General features: G+C 41.8%; 1 protein-coding gene across 10 annotated transcripts in view; it reads left to right on the forward strand.

Moving 5' to 3' along the window:
• Positions 1-10,316, forward strand: part of ANKRD26 (ankyrin repeat domain 26) — a 53,676-nt gene extending 43,360 nt beyond the window's left edge. For 9 of the 10 annotated variants that reach the window (XM_032688670.1, XM_032688663.1, XM_032688666.1 and 6 more), the window contains 5 exons: positions 770-1,051; positions 1,683-1,918; positions 2,597-2,843; positions 7,736-7,781; positions 8,806-10,316. In XM_032688670.1, coding sequence (XP_032544561.1) covers positions 770-1,051; positions 1,683-1,918; positions 2,597-2,843; positions 7,736-7,781; positions 8,806-8,927 — 933 coding nt within the window. In that variant the 3' untranslated portion in view covers positions 8,928-10,316. The other variant, XM_032688665.1, reaches the window with a different exon arrangement.
• Positions 10,317-19,212: the final 8,896 nt, after the last annotated feature.

Below are 19,212 nucleotides of genomic sequence, written 5' to 3' on the forward strand. Positions count from 1 at the left end.
GGCTTTTCTTAATGCTCCTTCTGCTGTTACAGTAGTAGATGACTATAACTAATACGGAGGTAGTTATCATTATGGGTAAAGATGCAAATATTAAGGGCAAAGCAGTAGGTGTAAGAGCTCATGGAGGCCAGGCTGTCCTTCAGAGGAAGGGCAAGCCAAGAGTGGCAGCCAGCCTGGCAGGGTGCATGACCTCACCGGCCAGGGAGCCCTCCCACAGGCCCTCAGCAAGAAGAGCAGAACAGGTACACTTGACTTTTCTCAACAGTGTTGTTGCTGCCCAGGGCACAATGAGGACAGGTGCCTCCCAGGGAAAAATCTGTAACTTATTGCTCACGGGTAGCTGTTTCAGCTCATCTTGTCACAGGGACTCAGAAGGACTGTTCCCAGCAGTGGTTTTGAGGCTGCTCTGCCTGTGCAGTAGTGGCATGTAACCTTTGATCTCCTTCTCCGCTCCTTACTCAGATTCGTTGCTGAAGTGGCCATCTTTCAAAGCTACACTTGGGTTTGGAAGGCATCACTGTAGAATCACTTACTGCCTTTGCAGTGATTCCTTTTGAGTCCAGAAGAGCTGAGAAAGGATGGGAACCTGAGGAATCCTATGACAAGTGATGTAAAAACTGTTCTGGTTGGAAAAGAAGAGCCTGGTTGCACTTAGTTTCTAGTACTGAGCCAGCAGTCCAAATGGCCACCCCTGTTAGAGATTTTCATAGAATTCACTGCCTTTAGATCAGTCTTAAGTTTCTTTTTTTTTTTCTTCTTCTGTGTACAGGTTGGTGAACTTTCCCAACAGCTGGACAGGGAATCTAAAAAATGCATGCAGCTGGAAGCCAAAAATCAGGATTTGCAAGAAGAGCTATCCACCCTGCATGGGAAGTGTGAAAACCTGGAGAAGAGCAAATGCCATCTGAAAGAAGAGCTGGCAAAACTCCAACATCATTCGGAAACTAACCTGGTAGATCGCAGCCAAATAGAACAATATAAAAGGGAGGTGGAAGAACGAGCTGGACAAGAAATAAGACAAAAACTACAAGAAGTCAATCTGTTTTTGCAAGTAAGTAAATTTCTCACAAGTGTCCATAGGCGCTATGTAGACTGTTTTTATGGTCATCAGTTATTAGTGGTTTACTTTTTGTGCCTTTTTCTGTGTGTTAGTGCTGTACTTCTGCCTTTCCTGAAGGCAGTGGGAGAAGGCAATATGGTTGGGCAGGAGGGCTGTCATGGGTGTGTAATGTGCCGGCAGGTCCCTGAATCAAAAGCCTGCCCAAGGCAGATTCCCACTTTGCAGTGCTTGGGGGGTATCTCTGTCCGCTGGCCTGGTTCTCACTACTCATCCTTCAATGGGTTTTGCAACTGCCAGCTGTCATGGCCAGACCTACAGGTGCTGCTTTGTCCTTGTAGGGGGGGAAGGTGCTCAGAAAAGGAGTCACTGAAGTTGTGGAGGTGGGAGATCCTCCTCCTGTTTTTGAGGAATCCTTTTCCATATGCCCTGTCCTACAGAGAGAGTGTCCTTTCATTAGTAGCTTTGTATAATAGTAGCTCCAGGGTTCTGCTTTCATTGCTGCTGGTAGTGAGGAGGCACAGCTGCCTCTCTTAGTAAAGCCTTAAAATTGGGTACATGCAATTTTCTGCTGGAGAGAGTTCTCTTTTTCTTGTGGTGATTGAAGGTGCACTGTCTCCTTCAGGCACAGGCAGCCTCCCAGGACAGATTAGAACAAATCAGAGCCAGTCATCATGCTTCACTAAGAAACCAGCTAAAAGACAGAATTAGAGATCTTGAATGTGAACTGGACAGGATAAAAAATACCCAGCAAGACAGTACTTTTCAAAAAGAATCCACCCAGGCAGAAGTGGAAAAGTACAAAGAACTGTATCTGGAGGAAGTGAAAACCAGAAAAGGCCTAGCAAAGAAACTGGAAAGGTAAGTCCATGCTTTTCTGGACTGGTAATAACAGACTCCTTTTTCCTCGTGCATTTTCCTTCTAAAATCCCTTTTTTACATCTCGCCAGCATGATGTGTGAAAGTATAGCACGGCATATTTGTGGGGAAAGTCCCTTAAGACCCTTCCCTTCATCACACCTGTCTTCCTTTCTCTTTAGGGTTCCAGCAGTAACACCACAGTAACACCATTATGGCATTATTGATGTCTTTTTCAAGTTGATGTTGTTTTAGCAGGCAGTCTTTTTGCCAATCTCTAATCTCCTCATCCTGTGTGTGATAGAAAAGATGAATCTTGTGCCCTTTACTGTTTGAATAAGGAGAGGCCTCTTGGAGAACAGAGTTGGATTCTGTGAATCAAAAATAAGAACGCTCTTTCTTGGCTTCTGCTTTGGCAGCGGGTCTGAGGTTTGAGCTTTCCTTGAGAAGGCCAGGGTAGGCCAGAGTTCTTATGGAGGTGACACTTGCTGCTCCTTGCACTTAGTGTGATTTCTTAGAAACAGGCCCTCTGAACAAGCTCAGATCAAAGGATGTGCTTGTTTTGGACACTCTTAATGCCCTTGGCTTTTAGAAGTCGAGTAGTAGTCAAGGACGTGGAGGGTAACTTTGCAAAAGCCTTACTGTCAAAGATGACTCTCTGTGTGCTTCTTAATGTTTCAGAGCTAATGAGAGACTTGCAGAGGCCAACACCAAGCTTCTTCGGGAGCGCCATAGAAGCAAATCTTTAATCACAAGCAGCATTGTCAGTGGACATCTGGCTGCAAGTCCACTTCTGTATTCAACTGGCCTGGGACATCTTGGCAACAGTTTGGGACTGAACAGAAGTCTCAGTCTTGGAGGAAACTTCCTAAGCCCAACAGAAAACACATTATCACCAAGAAACAGAGTTGAAGCCTATGTGGCCAAGGTGAGCATTTTGAATTGCTGTTTTTGACTACTGCTGAGGAGAATCTGTGTGCAAGGTTATCCTTTTTAGCCTAAAGTTCGAATCCATTTATTGTTCCATGCCATACTCTCTAATATACCAGAGCAACTGCTAATCCTCAGAACTGTAGACAGCTGTATGTGGTAAGGCCGAAGACTTTTGGTCATCAGGTTTGTACAAATTTTCCAGAGTGGTCAAAGGCCAAAAAATATTGAAATCGAAGCAATGAGCTGTGTGACTACATTCTTTTACAAGACAAACTGTGGTAAAGAGCACTGTGGGGGACGAACCTCCCACCTAAGTTCTACACTAAATTTACATGTATGGTATGTGTGACCTATTTCAAGTGGCTAATGTCACCATGAGTGACAAATGCCACCAGACATCTGTGAGACACCTTTTTCTTCATCGTTGATCTTTGTTCTAGCAGTTTCTTCACTGGACCTTGCTTTAATATGTTACTATGGATAGGAGGCATTTGTTCCTGTAGTTCCTGCTATGTCTTACTACATGAAACAGCAGAACTACCTACTCCTTGGGAAGTCTTCACGGCCTTCTTATTGTGCAGCAATGCTGCAACCTCTGCAGTAGCACTGGTCCAAGTATGCCCTGTAATCAGCAGTCGGTGTGATAGTGCATCCCTTCCAGAATGCAGAGCATTATACCAGGAGACGTGGAAACCACACACCAGTAGTTGTAATCAGCGGGACAGCCACGTAGCATGGGATTGAGGCATGGCCAAGCTTCTCTGTTGAGTTAGTGCGTTTAGTTGTTGGATGAATGTGAGAAGCATTTGTTCACTTTCAAGTCCATCTCAGTTCACTGGTCCCCTCACCTCCATTGGAAAGAACCCATTTCTTCAACAAGGTGTCAGCATACAGCACCTGGTTGAAAACAAAAACACCAGGGAGATGAAAAGGGGCCAAGCAGCGTAGGTAATGTGTAGCAGCGGCAGTTACAGACAGGAACTTTTCTGTACCGCTCTGAACACGTTTTTGAGGGCAGAGGCGTTGACAGGCATTACGGAAAGAACTCGTGAGGTAATTAGTGCTGTACCATCTGCAGGGACTATTCTGCAGGCAAGCACTAGAAAGGAAGCAAACTTCAGGGACCCAATGCAAAAGGGAGAAAAGGAGAAGACCAGGAGGGGCAGGGAGCACGGAACAAGTGAGGGAAAGAAAGGACAGAGAGATGGCAGCAAGATGTTAAAAGAAGGAAAAGGCAGAGGAGGAAGCCATTCCTGTTTGAGGAAAAAAGCTACCCTAGTTGAAAAGAAAAGAGTTGATAGCTGTGTCTTTTTTGAAAAAGAACAGGGTAAACAGACAGTGAAGGGAAGGACAGTGGGAGTACCCAGTGCTTCCTAAAACTGAATTACAGCAACAGTCTTCAACTTGTCCTTTCCATTCTGATTTTCCAGAAGAAAACTCTGGGCATCTCAAAGTTTTGTCAGTATCAAGACAGATACCTTCATTGCTTTCCTGGCTTCCCTGAAAAATGTTACAGAAATTAAATATTTCTACAGGTTATTTATTTCATGGCTCATTGTTTTATCCAGTTGCTAATTTATGCAGATGTGTAGTTCAAATTGCTACATAGGCTGCTTCAACGCTTTGCAACAACTGCTTCCCAGATCTACTTGTGGAAAACAGTTGAGTTGATTCCAAGAAAAGAATGCACTAGATCTGAGAATGGTGATAAAGGCCTCACTCAGCGTCCTGACTGCAACAGCACCCATACAGTTTCTTTTCAGGCCACGTGTGTCTCACAGCCTTGAACATACTCTCAAGGAAGTTGATGAACAACTACGTATAACGTTTCCCCACCCTTCAATGACTGATGTCTGGAGGGGTTTTGTTTCTTATTTTGGGGGCTTGCTTCAATCCCAACCTGACCTTCCCTTTCTGGGTCAAAAATAGAAGGAACTGTTAGTGGTCCATGTATCAGAATGTAAGTCCGTACTGTGGCCTTAGTCCGTAGCCCAAGGCAAGGAATGCCTGCTGCAAGTGTTGCAAGATTTTTGGACTGGAGGCCTGTTGTTACATTTAAGAACCATCAAGCTTAAATCCTAACAGCTGTGCCAAAGGCTGGGGAAAATGAATGTGGTTGTCCTGACACAGAGAAGAATAGTGAACTCTGCTGGCTGCAGCCAGTGTGAACTGGTGGATTGATGAAACCAGTTTCCCTACATAAGATGAGAAAGGGAATGTCTGCTTCCTGTTCTCTCTCTCAATTTCTTTTCTTTTTCTAGTTCCATTTTCCACCTGCCCTCTTGTATTTTAGTGGTCCTTGTATTGCTAGCTTTTTTGCTTGCCTTGTGTACATGTAGGCCGTGTTCCTTATTTCCCACTGAAGACCTTTGAACTTCAGGCTGGTTTTCTTTCTTTTTCAGCTCCTTAATCAAAATCTTCTCTTTCTTCTCTTTGCAGCGAGATACGTGACAAGGTTTGTAGCCAGTACTGTTTAACCTTGGGTGGTACTGGAAATGTTTTGTCTATTTATGCTGTTAGGTTCTGATTAAAACTTACTGATGCATTCACCTTTGCCTAAAGCTGGAAACGTTTTGAACTTGTTAGTTTGAAAGAGAGAGTGACTGCTGCCGAGTACTTTTGTGCTTTCTGCGTTTGTAATGTTATGGCCTCTGTGGTACTTCACCCTCCGTAATATGACACTGGATGCTTGGATTTCATCTATTATAATGGAACTTCTTTAAACTAGAAGAGTAGGCTCTTTACCCTCCTTGCCTGTTCTGCTATTTAGAAAGTTCTGGATAATACCAGCAGTTATATCTGGAGTACCAGTACTGCTCTGAAGTTGAGTTCCTAGACTCTGAGTATCATCTCATGGAGTCTTACAGGATCCAACTTACTCTGTGCTCAAGAAGCTCCTGTGGGTAAGTAGTAAGTCAGCACCGCTTCCTGAAGCAGAATTATTGAGATGGTGACTGCTGCAAGGGAACCCAGTATGGTGCTGCCTGAAGAGCTGTGCAGTGAGAAGTGCCTGCTCAGGAGGTTTGGGCTCATCAGCTGTGATGCCTTCTCCAGAGGAGCGGGAGAACAGTGGAGACACATTAGAGTCCTCAAAGGTGTATTTTCATTCAAAGGCCTCTTCGTTCCCTTTTCAGAAATCCATGTGTTGTCTTTACTTCCATCCATTTCTCTTTCCTCAGGTGGGGATGAGAAGTACAGAAAGGTTAATCAAATATGTAAGAGTCAAAGAAGGGCTTTTTCTTCTCTTGATTCATCCACACATGTTGCAGAGGGTCCTGTGGAGCTTCTGGTCATTCTGAGGGCTTCATAAACCAGGGAAAGTGGTTTCTTCTAACTCTTCCAGTACTACTGCTTTACTTTGGATTAGTCCTGGGTTTAGGTCGTCTTTTGGTCTAGGCATTAGTTTTCCTGTTTTTTTCTGTTACCTATGTCTCATTTCATGTGCTGGGGAGGGGAAGTGCCTTTTACCCAGGATTTTGCTGTTGCTTGAACCTGCTTGAGAAAAATTAGAGGTTTGGGGATTTGGGGGGGGGAGGGCCTTTTCCATTGTTCTTTCAACTCTGTGCTCCCCTCTTCTATCTGCAAAGGCAAAGTCTATTCCAATGAAGTACCACTGGATGATGGTTCTCCTGTAGGAGAACCAAATGAACAACAACAAAAAAATCCTTGTGTTAAAATGAAAGTTCCTCTATTTTGATTTTTCCCATCCCTCTTATTCTGTTACTTGGCACCACCAAGGAGATTTTCACTCCATTTTCTTTACTCCCCCACCAGGTCATTAGTATGCCCAGAGAATGTCCCCCCGAACTTTCTCCACTCCAGTAAAGAAACAGTCACAGCTCTCAGCATAGCTCATGTGGTCCACAGCCTTCAGCATCTTCATGGCCATCGTAGGCCTGGAAGCTGCATGGCATCTATTTTGGAATTCACTTCTGTGTGTCACAGACTTGACAGAAACAATGTAGGAGTCACAAGTATCATCAAATGTGAACAGCAGCATAGAGTGCCTGGTCTATGACTCTTCAAAGATCTGATTTCTTCTTAGGAAGACTTTGAAATCAGAATGATTAGTGAGAATAACTTAGTTATCCCCTAGAATAACCACCTTCTGGGGGAGACAGGATTAAGTGCTCCTGTCCAGTGATCTGGGCTGACTTTGGTTGCATAATAAAACCTGCTTGCTATGAGGAAGCTCTAGCTGTTGGGTTTTTTTCTTAGTACAGATTTTGCAAGAAAAACTGGTGTCTCTATATTGTTATATATGGGTGTCATGGTATTTGCAGTAACAATAAAGAAAAGTCTTGACCTGACCTGCAGGAGCTCTTTCCATTTTCCATCTTAAGATGGAGAAAAGAAGAATACTGGCACATGCTTTTTCCTATACAATGATATATGTTGACCTTGCAGCAGCTGCTGTTGCACCTCTTCCCTTTGGAAGCTGCAGAAGCCAGCGTCAACTGAAATGCTCCCTGTGGATGGCACTTGTGCATATCTCAGCATTTAGCTGACAGTCTGCACGTGTATTGGATGATCAACTTTAGCTATATCCTCATTGCAATAACTCCTCTGTGCTTTCTTGATATTTTTCAGTTGCCCAGTTATAATCCAGCTAGTGAGTTACAGCTTGTTTTGCACTACCATTACCATTCATGGCTCAGCAATGAGAATGCTACAGCCTGGCTGACCAAGAGTTTCTCTTCACTAAAAATCAATCCCCCAACCAAGATGTCTCTATTTGGAATGATATTATTGTGGAATGATATTATTGTGACATTATCTGTGGAGATTAAGAATGTTTTAGGAGTTTTAACAGTCATATTTAGGTAATAGTACCAAAACTCTGTATTAACTGTAAATCTAAATTCTGTATGTTCTGTTTAATTCTAGGTACGACAGGAACTGGATGAAAAAATCACTAGAGAACTTCAACAAGGTAACCTGTCATTATGTTAGGAGGGTTTTTAAGGAAAAAGGTGACTATTTCTAGCTCTTGACAGCTCTTGAGCCATTTTTTTGAAGTTCCTGTGATAAGCAGAGGGGTTTATTTCTGCTAGCCTTCCAGTTGAGACTTGAATGTGAAAACTTCTGCTTACCAAAACGTTGTGTACAATGTTATGCAGTTGCCTGGAAAAAGTCAAGCACAAAGAAACCCTTGGCTTAAGCTGAAGTTGCCCTTCACTAGAGTTCATCTCAAGCACAAACAGCAAAGCAGCCACGAGATAAGATTTTTATAAGCTTCAGCCATCACTTCCCCTCCCATGTACACCGATGGCATTCAGCACTAAACCGTACCATACCCATTCTTTGTTGTTGGCTCCTGATTTTTGCTATGATTCTGTGATTCATGGCTTGTCTTGGTAGCTTAGGTGGTGCAGTCTTTTTTGGAATAAGCAAGGAGATCAGTGACAAAAGATAATCTGTCTTTAGGAAAAGATTATCCAGTACTTTTTTGGCAAATATCAGTTCAGTGCTTGCCGTACGTAGCATAAAACATGCTGTAGAATTTGAGGCCAGGTGTCCAAAGAGGAAATGCACCTGTTCCATGGTAATTTGCTCCTCCAGAGTTACTGCTTTGCAGTGCCTGGTGCTGTGTAGTAGTAGTGTGCCAATAAATCACTGCTTTGGACATAAAAGGAAAGCAGAGACTTCGGGTTGAAGAGGTCTACAGGAGGCTGTTTAGCACGGGAGTCATTTGTGGATTGCCTGAAGATGTTCAGTGTGTAGCCCCCGGAATGCCTTCCACTTGCTTTAGAAATGCTGTTGACGGATAAGCAATTGTGGAAAAAATGGGTTTCTTCCTTTGTACCTAGCCCTTCCGTTGTTATATTCCCTTGGAAATTCTAAAATCTCTGTCTGGATTGCAGTCTCTCATGTTGCCTGTCATGTTCTTGCCGTGCCTTATTTTGCCCTGTCTGCTGTAAAAGTAACGCCAGGAATCTTGTGTCTTTTCTCTCCAGCCACTGTTGAACTTGAAGGTGGATCTGCTGGATCTTCAGAAAATCTTCATGTGGACAAGGATCCCCTTTGCAGAGCAATAGAGGAGTACCGTGATGTTTTAACCAAAAATTACCTGATTTGAATGAAATGCTACGAAAGGCTCTGGAAATCATTTGGTTTTCATAGTGCATCAGTGGTTTCCCATCCCTCAGTTCAGATGTGAAAACATGTTTCTTGCAGTCAGAATATAAACTCACAAACTGTATTAAATGGATGTCAAGCACATTGCACTTACCTGTTGGTTTATTGATGCATAGGTGGTTTCTTTTGCACTCACAATAAGAACCACATCCATTTTTTTCTGACTAGCAGATTGACTGATCTTGACTCCTGAGGTTGACAAAATCATCAAATTTGTTTCTTATTATGGTCAATGCATTAGCATTTGCTTTGTTCTGTTAAATCACTTTAGTCAATGTGTTTGGAATGTTTCCAGTGTTATTTTAATGTTTAGGACATTATTTGATGTGCTTTCACCCTGCTGCTTCAGTCCTGATGCAGTGACTATTTCTGCTGATAAAGTTTTACAGGTGTGTTCAAGCTGTAGAAAAGGGCATTTTACACTGTCGTCACTTTATGCAAAGTAGGTTTAAAATGACTGAGTATGTAGTAGTACTAAGAGTTGTTATATGGTCTTTTTGGTTTGTTTGTTTTGTATCACAGAATGGGTGAGTTTGGAAGGAACCTCTGGAGGTCATCAGGTCCAGCCCCCCTGCTGAAGGAGGACTACCTAGAGGCAGTTGCCCACATCCGAGTTGGCTTTTGAATACCTCCAAGGAGGGAGACTCCAGAGGCTCCATGGGCAGCCTGTGATAGAGCTCAGTCACGCACACAGTACACTTGAATACCATGAGAGGCAATGGGCACAAACTCAGTACCTTTTCACAGTATTGGTGTTGATTTCTGTATTAAAAATTGCTGCAGTTTCAGACATTTGCAGCTCTTGCATCAAAACCTATGGTGCACCCGAAACATTTCTAATCGGAGGGAAAAAAAATGAATGTTAGTGCATCAACTTTAAGTTTCCTCAGTACTCTCCAGAACTTCTGTGATAGGATAGGTAGTCTTTTTGTTGCTGCTAACAGCTGATGATACGGTGTCTGTAGCCCAGCTGTTAGCCCAGATGTGGTGGGACATTGTGTCAACCATACAAGCAGCTTTACTTATTTCAGGGAACTACCAGTTGTTAATGAAGATCTGAGTTGTCATTTCCCATCTTGAAAAGTCACCAGCAATCCGAAGAGTATAGAACAAAGTCCCAGTTCTGGAAAAGTAAGAATGATTGTACTTAGATGAAGAAGACTGGAAAAATTTGAGGGGGTTTACTGACTAATTCAAGGATTTAACAGTCAGCGAGGAAAGCATTAAATGCTGCTGTGACATTCTTCCTTTTTATATGAATACATTTTTTGTGAAGCTAATACACTGTTTATAATTCGACTTGATATTTAATAAACTTTGCAATCTAGGACATGTCTTTTGTTTTATTGTTCCCCTTCTTGACATTGCTTTACGCCCCTTCTCTGCCCATAGAACTCTCCAGAGCTCTCCTCTGCTCCCTTCAGCTCTGCTCACAGCTGCATCTTCAGCCTGTCCCAGAGGCCAGGCAAATGTGTCCCCTTCCTCTGTGAAGGCTTGAAGCACAGTCATGTTAAGATCATGGCCTACAGGTGAGCTATTGCTGCTAATCAGTTGCCAGACTCTTCCAGTGCTTTCGAGCCATCCTCTTTGTGTTCTGAGGAGAAGGTAGTGGGTGAGGTAGCCATAAAACACAGGCAAATCCCTCTTTGTAGCCCTCAAAGATAAAAGGAAATTTATTCAGCCTGCTTGCAGTACGCTGTAGCATCCCTCCCCTGAGAAAGCTGGTACAGAACCTCTGGGCCTTCACTTTGTGTTGTCATTGGGATAAACTGGGACAAGATGTGTTTGAAAGTTTCTTCCTGCCCTGCTGTGTGCTGCCCGTTGGCTGATGGAGCAGAAGAGCAGAAATTCACTGTTGGTATCTGGCAAAGCAGCAGGTGACAGCAATTACAAGGGGGTGGGAGGGAGAGGCTAAAGAGAAATCCGGTCCATTCCTTCACTTGAAAGTCCATCTCCAGTGTCACAGCGAGGACACTTGATGATCTCAGAGAAGCCAGGGCAGTCAGGGAAGCCTCCTGAGGCCTGGAAACCAGGAAATACCTGTCTGGTCTTCAAGAAGGGCAAGACAGAGGAGCTGGGGAACTACAGGCCAGTCAGCCTCATCTCACTGCCTGGGAAGCTGATGGAGCACATTCTCCTGGAAGCATTTCTGAAGATGTTAGGGACAAAATGGTGATGGGGAGGAGTTGGCATGGGTTTATAAAGGGGAAAATGCCAATCTGGTAGCCTTCTACCATTCTGTGAGTAATTCCATGGACAGAGGGAGAGTGGTGCATGTTTCTTTCCTTTAGCATGGCTTTCTCTGGCTTGCACCATAACAGTCAAGTTTAGGTTTTGGGACTTCTGATCTCTTTCCAAAGAGAAAGCAACCATGTCTCCTAATTTCCTGCCTTGCTAAGGTATGTTAGAAACTCAGGTCAGTATTGTGGGAGGATTACTAGATTTTGTAATTTGATTGTACAGAATATAAAATTCTGTTTTAGAAAATCTATTATACCAGTTGTTTTTTTACTCAAGCAAATCTGGGTTTTCCAGTCTTCAGAATGTTGCACTGAATTGCAGCCGCAAAACACGATTAGTTTTTGTTATAGCCAGAGTAATGTCTCGAACAATTGATTAAAGGCTGTTTGAGTAGTGCTACTGTAGTCCTTGCATGTCCACCTAGTGGGCCTTGACCTCTGAAATATCCAGAGACCTGCTTATAGTTCATTGCTGACCTCTGCAGCTCTAATTGCATCATTGATGCTTTGCAGAGGAAATATAACTGGTCTCCTGTCAGCATACTGACCAACATTGTCCTGTTTTCATCTTCCCTTTACCTTCAAGGCACCTCTCACCACCCTTATCTGGATATAGAGATAATAATCTAATTAATAATCTCTTAATGAAACCAAACAAGCTACAAGATCTATTTGCCCAGAAAAGCCAATAGTAAGTGCTTCTTTACTGCTGGCTCTTGGTGAGCCAGCCCATCAAAGGAGGCAATTGTCCCACTCTGCTCTGCACTGATGCAGCCTCACCTTGAATATTGTGTGCAGTCTAGGGCACTACAATGTAAGAAAGATATTAAGCTCTTAGAGAGTGTCCAAAGGAGGGCAGCGAACATGGTGAAGGGCCTGGAAGGGAAACTGTATGAGGAGCAGCTAAGTTAACTTGGTCTGTTCAGCCTGCAGAAGGGGAGACTGAAGAGAGACCTCACTGCAATCTTCAACATCCTCATGAGGGGAAGTGCAGGAGCAGTGATCTCTTCACACTCGTAGCCAGTGACAGGATTCAAGGAAATGACACAAAGCTGAGTCAAGGGAGGGTTAAGTTGGATATCAGGAAAAGGTTATTCACCCAGAGGGTGGTTGGGCACTGGAACAGGCTCCCCGGGGAAGTGGTCACAGCACCAAGCCTGACAGAGTTCAAGTGTCTGGACAACACTTGCAGGCACATGGTGTGATTCTTGGGGTGTCATGCGGAGGGCCAAGAGTACTTGATGTTCCTCATGGGTCCCTTCCAACTCAGTATATTCTCTGATTCTATGATTTATTGACTGCTGGACAAAGCAAACTGAAAGCCAGTGTTAACATCTAGCATACCAATAAAGGAAAGTCTGGTCAATTCATTAACTTCAAAAATGATATGTTTGTTTTCTTGTTAAGTAGTGAAAAACCTATTTTTAAAAATGTGTGGCTGATTCTTGGTGCTCAGTGAAAACAGCTGCTACCACATTACATGACAATACATACGGTCAGTATCCTAAGCTTAAGCAGTACTTTAGCTGAGGTTACTGTAATAGCTGACCATTCTACTACTTACTAGCAGTATGAATTATTAATCAATAAGGCAAGCAGCACAGGCCATGCTTTACTCAGGATAATTTGGACCATGTTCTAGTGGGGCCTTATGAGTACAGCTGTGTATTGCAAATGACAAGGACAATGTAATGGAGCTCTAGGCACCTTTGTAAACAAAAAACTGCCTCCTTCACGTTTATAAACACTTGTGATACCTATGTCAACAGTGCTGCCAGTCACCTTGCCGATGAACTGTTGATTGCTATAGCCTTAGTGAAAAGTCACTTCTTTATCCCCAGTTGTATTACCAAAATCCTGTGCATACAACTACATTCCCTGTTTCAAGAATGAGAAGACAGTTAATATCCAACTCAAATGCTCCTCTTGAATGGCTTTTCATGAAAGAGGATCATGCTTACATATTTTTAGCACATCAAAGCAAAAGTAATGCAGTACAAAGCTAACAGTTCTTTCACAGCATCTACGCAGCCAGAGAAGAAATTATTTACCAAGGAATTCTGAATGATACAGGTACATTTCATCTCCCTTTTCCACGCAATTTTTCAGAGCAATCTAATCAACAACATGCCTTTGTATCTACTAGTAATAAACTCAAAATGTTTTATGATGTCCTCTAATTTTCAAGAGTTGCAGGGCTGTATCCTGGGAATGCACTGATATTTTGAAGAAGCTGGGCTTTAAAACCTGGTTAGTTTCTTGGTATTCACAATGGAGCTGAGCCTTCTTCCATCAAAAAAAGTACATATTTAGGGTGGGGTGATGTTTACCCATTTGTTTTGGGATGAAGAAACAGTTACTTTAAACATGGGCTGAATTTAATCTCCTCTCCATAAATGATCGTATTACTTTTTTACTTTATTCCTAAACAAAATCCTGCACCTGTATTTTGCCCTCTAGACCTAAGTCACTGTGAGAAAACTTAGCTTTCATTTTGAACATGGAAGACAAGATATGTAGATGTTCTAGGCATTCACTCAGGAGCAAATAGATAAAAATATGTACCAGAAGTGCATGGAAAAGAGATGGTTCAGTGACTTTTGCCACTTATGTGGCAAACTTCCCTATGTCTAGATTATCTTCACTGATAAAGCCTTTCTTGGTGCTGTAGTAGGACCTTTGTCATCTGAGAAGTTTCTTGCTTCGTTAAGTTACTAAGGCTCAGGTGGCCCATGGCAGAGTACATGGAAATTTCAGTACTTTCATAAATAATGCTCAGCTGCTTTAAGGTCCAAGATGATGAAGGGCATTGCTTGGAGCACACCTGTGTTGAAGTGTGGCATTAGCAGTAAGGTAGCCTGCCTCCTTTTAGCTAAGGGCAATTCTGCTGGCATTGACACTGATGCTGAAACTCAGAAAAAGCATAATTAGAACCAAACTCAAAACTACTTGCACATACAGTGTGGTTGTAAAGCATTGTACATGTCTTATCCACAAATGAAATTGATACATACAAACATACTAACGCTTGTCTTTCTTACTGCTTTCTGTACTGGTTGGACTTCCATAAAATGGTGGAATCAGAAGTTAGAGCATAAAACTCAAAATTACTTGATGGATGTTACAAACAATGCAAGAAGTTAAAGTAGGCTCTAGACAAATCAGGGAGCTGTCCCCTTCACCCACATAACAATCATCAGTTAAATGATAACAATCACTAACTCTGTTCCATTTCTCATCAGAGACTGTTTCCACTTGGATCCTGACAATTTTAATTAAATGTGAGCTGATGACTTTTCATGGAAGCAATCTTGTAAATCAAAAGTGCAATTCCAGAGAGTGATCCTACCCTATTATAGTTACAAAAAAGAATCTAAGCCTGCCTTTTCAAAGTCCTTGAGCATTTGCACTTCCTAAATTTAAGCTGGACTTATGCCTGACTCTTGTATCCAGGATGAGTTAGGACAACCCAGAGAAGAAACATGGCAAAAAGCAAGAAGGCTGTTTCCGTTAAACATTAATGAGCACACACTTTCATGGATTTTGCACTTGCAGTTTAATCATAGAAATCATTCTGTACGGTTCTACTTCTAATGATCTGATTGTTAGAGAAAGGCTGGCCCCAGTCCTATTGACTGTTTACATCCGAATGTGCTCTGTTTTTTAAATCTATTTCCAAACTAACTGTGGTTCTATTGTGTGATATTTCCTCTGCAGCATCACACATCTTCAGTCAGCATCAGCTCCTTAGCCATAATCACTTCCTGCCTTGGCTTCTGTTCAGTCCAGTAACTCATTGCAAAACAGAGCTCCCATACATCCAGTCTGTAGGCATGAAATGGTATAGATGCAGCAGTATTTAGGTGGCAGTTGGCAAGAAATGCTTTGATTAATTGGAAATACTATAAACTGAGTTTGAGACAGCTATAGATAGCAAGGGGGGTTATTGCTACATGTTTTTCCTGGTCTTTTGCATGCATGTTGCTTTGAATACAATTTTGACAATGTATCCCCTGTATCCAAGGTCACTACATCACCTACATGTTGGTCAATGCAAATGCTGCAGATCCCAGCCATACACCACCAGCAGTTCTGACCAGGCTGCAGAAACATCACAGCATTCATCTGCATACAGGTTTCCATCTGCATCATAAGCAGACTTGAAGTCTGAAATTACACAAGTGAGAATTCCCAAAGATTTAAGCACAAAAATACAAAGCAAGAACCATAATTAAAAAGTGGCATTTTAGGATAGGAAGCTTCCATTTGCCTTAAAATATTTCTGTGAATGTTTTCTCACACATTCTCAGTATTTCTCATGAGTAATGTGCACAGATACAACATCTTTATCTGTGTTAAAGGGAATTTTACTACAATGACCACTGCTGTAAGGCCCAACTTTGTTCATATTCAACAGGTTTCTATCCTGCTTATTTCTATTTTTTATGGATTATGCTACTTAAAATCCAGTTTCTTTAATTTCTCCACCTGAACACTTTTCATTCCTGTTTCTATGCAGAGCACTGTAATCACCACTGCTGACTTCAACAGTAAATTAAAAAGAAGATAAATCCAGAGTATAAAACAAGAAGAAGATTTCAGGACAACCATTAAAGATGTTTCAGTGGACAAAACCAGTTCATGCACATGTTCTCACACTCCCTGAAGTAATGAACACCTTTTATCTAAAACTGCAAGTAGCAGGAAAGAAGTTGAGCATTGAGTGAATTTTTTTGGCATTCAGTGGCACTGATGGTTACTGATTTAAGGCTGAAAAGCAGCAGCACGTTGTTCTACGCAAGTTTGAGTTCCTGGAACGTGCTACAAGGCTCCAGGAAGGAAGATATTACTGTGTAGATAAGGTCTTGCTTTTAGTGCTAGCAAGGAGTTCTTGGCAAAAGTCTGAATGCTATTGTGTTTTTGGCTTTGATTTCCACCTGCGTCAGTGGAGCTTTTATTTTCTTCAGGGAAAATGCTGCTGATGTAAGAAAAATCAGCATTTCTGCCATTACTGTAGAAATTACTGTAAAAAAAAGGCCCCTGAAAGGGACCCTAAGACAAAACAGAGCACACTGAAAGAGCCTATCAGAAACAGGATTTCCAGGACAAACACCTGGCTCTTTACTATCTTCTCTCATATGTTTTTAAGCTAAGTCTGGTACAAGTTTCCCCCCTCTCATCTCAAGGTTTAATCTATGACCTTCTGGCACATCTGGGTTTCATGGTTGTTTGTGGATATCTGGTACTTGAAGTATGCTTTATTATTTGAGCAACAGAGAAGCTAAAACTAATTGATGTGACACAGCTTTTCTGGATCTTTACTGCAACTGAAGAACTTTTCCACTTTGAAAAAAAGAAATCCACAGACTTATTTTCATTATTCTAAGAATAAACTGCAGTTTACCCAACTGTAAAGCAGAAATAAGAACCCAATTATTTAAAATTAGTAGGGTTGCTTACACAGGTGCCAAAATGTATCATAGACCAAATAGAACTAGCAAGCATAAATCATCTTGTGTTTCATAGGCATGACTCACATTAGTAGTTCCCTGCTGTCAAGATGCATACAGAGGCTTCACACATGCTGAGCTTCCACTCTACTCTTCCTCTTCCCTTGCTGGGGACTAACATTCTCTAGCTTTCTTTTTCAGAGTCACTAATACTAGGCCATCACTCTATGTCCACTTTCTGGTTTCAATCCCATTAATTTTTCCTACTTTGATTCATTTATGAAAATAATGACATAAAACAGTTACTCTCATTGGTGACCTGTTTTCCAGCTTGGATGGTGCTACAGGCTTGATTCAATGAAATACTGAAATAATGAAAATACTCTGGTTATAATTCCTGCATGAAATACTGTTTTATTGAGTGCTTCTCTGAACCATATACTTACAGGGACCCAGTTAGCCCCTATAGATTAAAGCCCCAGTAAGTTCACAAGGCTTTAATTGCATGTTATAATTTTAAAAAGCATATCAAGGTCTAGATTTGATTTCAATTAACCCCTTCTGACTATGTCTGCTGGCCTTGATCCCTTCACCAGTACATCCAGAAAAGGCTTTGGTCAAATCCAGACCAAAACCAACGGCATCAAATTGAAGGAAACGTTGGAGCAGAAATTGAAACAAAATGTGAACATAAGCCAAAAATCACAACTCTGAAAAACTTTACATTGCTGATAAGCATAAAGGCAAGCAACTTCCATGAGTTTTGGGTTTGAGGTTTTAGATAGAACTTTACTTCTGAGCAGGGCTCCATCTCAACAGGGCTCAGTTACTGCCCACAGTCCCAACCAGTCCCGTGAGCTGGCCATCCTTTGCCTATCTCATTGCAGAAGTCAACTTTACAATGCTCTGCATATAATCAACCCATTTGGCCTTTGGGACAGCACTTTTTGTTAGGATCCTTTTCTAAAAGGGAGCTTAAATTTACCTTTCTCAAGATAGAGAATGCTCTAAGTTTAGGTTAGCAGACACAACCTTCTCAAGCTGTAGCTCCTCACAACTCTGGGCACACAGAGGATCTCAGGCCCAGAAAAAGTGCATGCAATAGCTGAGGTAACTCACCTGAAGGGAAGACAGGGTTTGCAATCCGTGTTTTAAACAGCAAACTCTGTGAAATTTATATTCCAGATCACGCTTCAGCAATTTCTGAATGACTTGGATTTCTCATCTGGTCAGTCCCTGGATTTTATGGATAAACCTCACTACTGTGGGTTCCAGTTTTGTATCTGAGATCAGCACTTCAAGGATAAAGTAGTTTCAACTCACATCAGCAGCTCATCATATTTTAAATCTTTAAACAAACACAGGATCAAGGAGTTGCATTGCAAATTATGTGCTAAAGGCACATGGTCTCCATATGCATTAACATTCCATGACAGCTTCAAACTTAATTCCTCAGTTACAAAGCAACAGATTTCCGTAGTCTTTCCAGTGCTTCTACACAGGTGTTCAACTTGTCTTTCAACTATAACCCTCCTAATACACCCAAGGCCGAGCAGAGCATTAAAAATCAGCTCATCCTGATTCTCCTCTTTGCCTCTGCATTTTTTTCTGCACTCTGAAGTAGCTAATTTAATAATCTTTCTTTGTTCTTTATCATTACTATTCACTTTCTTTTCTCTTGTGCCAATATCAGCGTTTCAGTTGCAAAAGGGCTTTTTTGTTGACTGTTTAATGAAACTGATTGATTCTTTTGACTTAACTAATTATAGCCAGATTTTACTGACTTTTGGTAATCAGAGAAAACCCCCAATTTGCCCGATTTGATGTCTGCTCAGCAATTCCCTGCAGAAATGTGGACAGAAAACTACAACACATTACTAGATCACAAGATGGATAAATATGAAAAAAGGTTAGCAGGGCTTCACATGCTTCATCAAGAAGAATCTCAGAAAACAAGCTGGAAGTTACAAGAACTGAGAGACAGATTTTATGAAGAACAAATATTTTCAGTTCAATGTATTTGGTTTCCAACGAACTTGCAATGAAAAGTACTGAATCCCACTTAATATTAAAATCAGTATAAACCCCTCAAACTTGCACTTTTTTTTTTTTTTTGACAGTACATTTTTAGAGGGAAAAAATATTGGGCCTGTTGGCACACTCATGGACACAGAAAACAGCGGTCAATAGTTCAATAGTACCGACTTCCTCTTGCTGCCACCATAGCAGCATTTCTGCTGGGCAGTCAATAGGATGTGGCCTAAAACACGCTACACTGCACAGAGCACTTAACTTGGCTGTTGCTGGTTTGTAAGAGACCTACATGTGATTATGATTACATAGGACCCTTATATTCAATACTGCAGCAAGTTTTGTTGAAAATAAATAACTTACCTACCAAAAGTACTCCGGTGTCTTCTAAACTACACTCTAAGATAATGGTTACACATTAGCAAACACACAATTCTCCTTCTGTAGATCTCACCCCACATTTTGAGCAACATGACAGCTGCTGAAAGGTGAAGACAGAGAATGA

Source organism: Chiroxiphia lanceolata, chromosome 5 (genome assembly GCF_009829145.1).
Source record: "Chiroxiphia lanceolata isolate bChiLan1 chromosome 5, bChiLan1.pri, whole genome shotgun sequence".
Classification (NCBI taxonomy): Eukaryota; Metazoa; Chordata; class Aves; order Passeriformes; family Pipridae; genus Chiroxiphia; species Chiroxiphia lanceolata.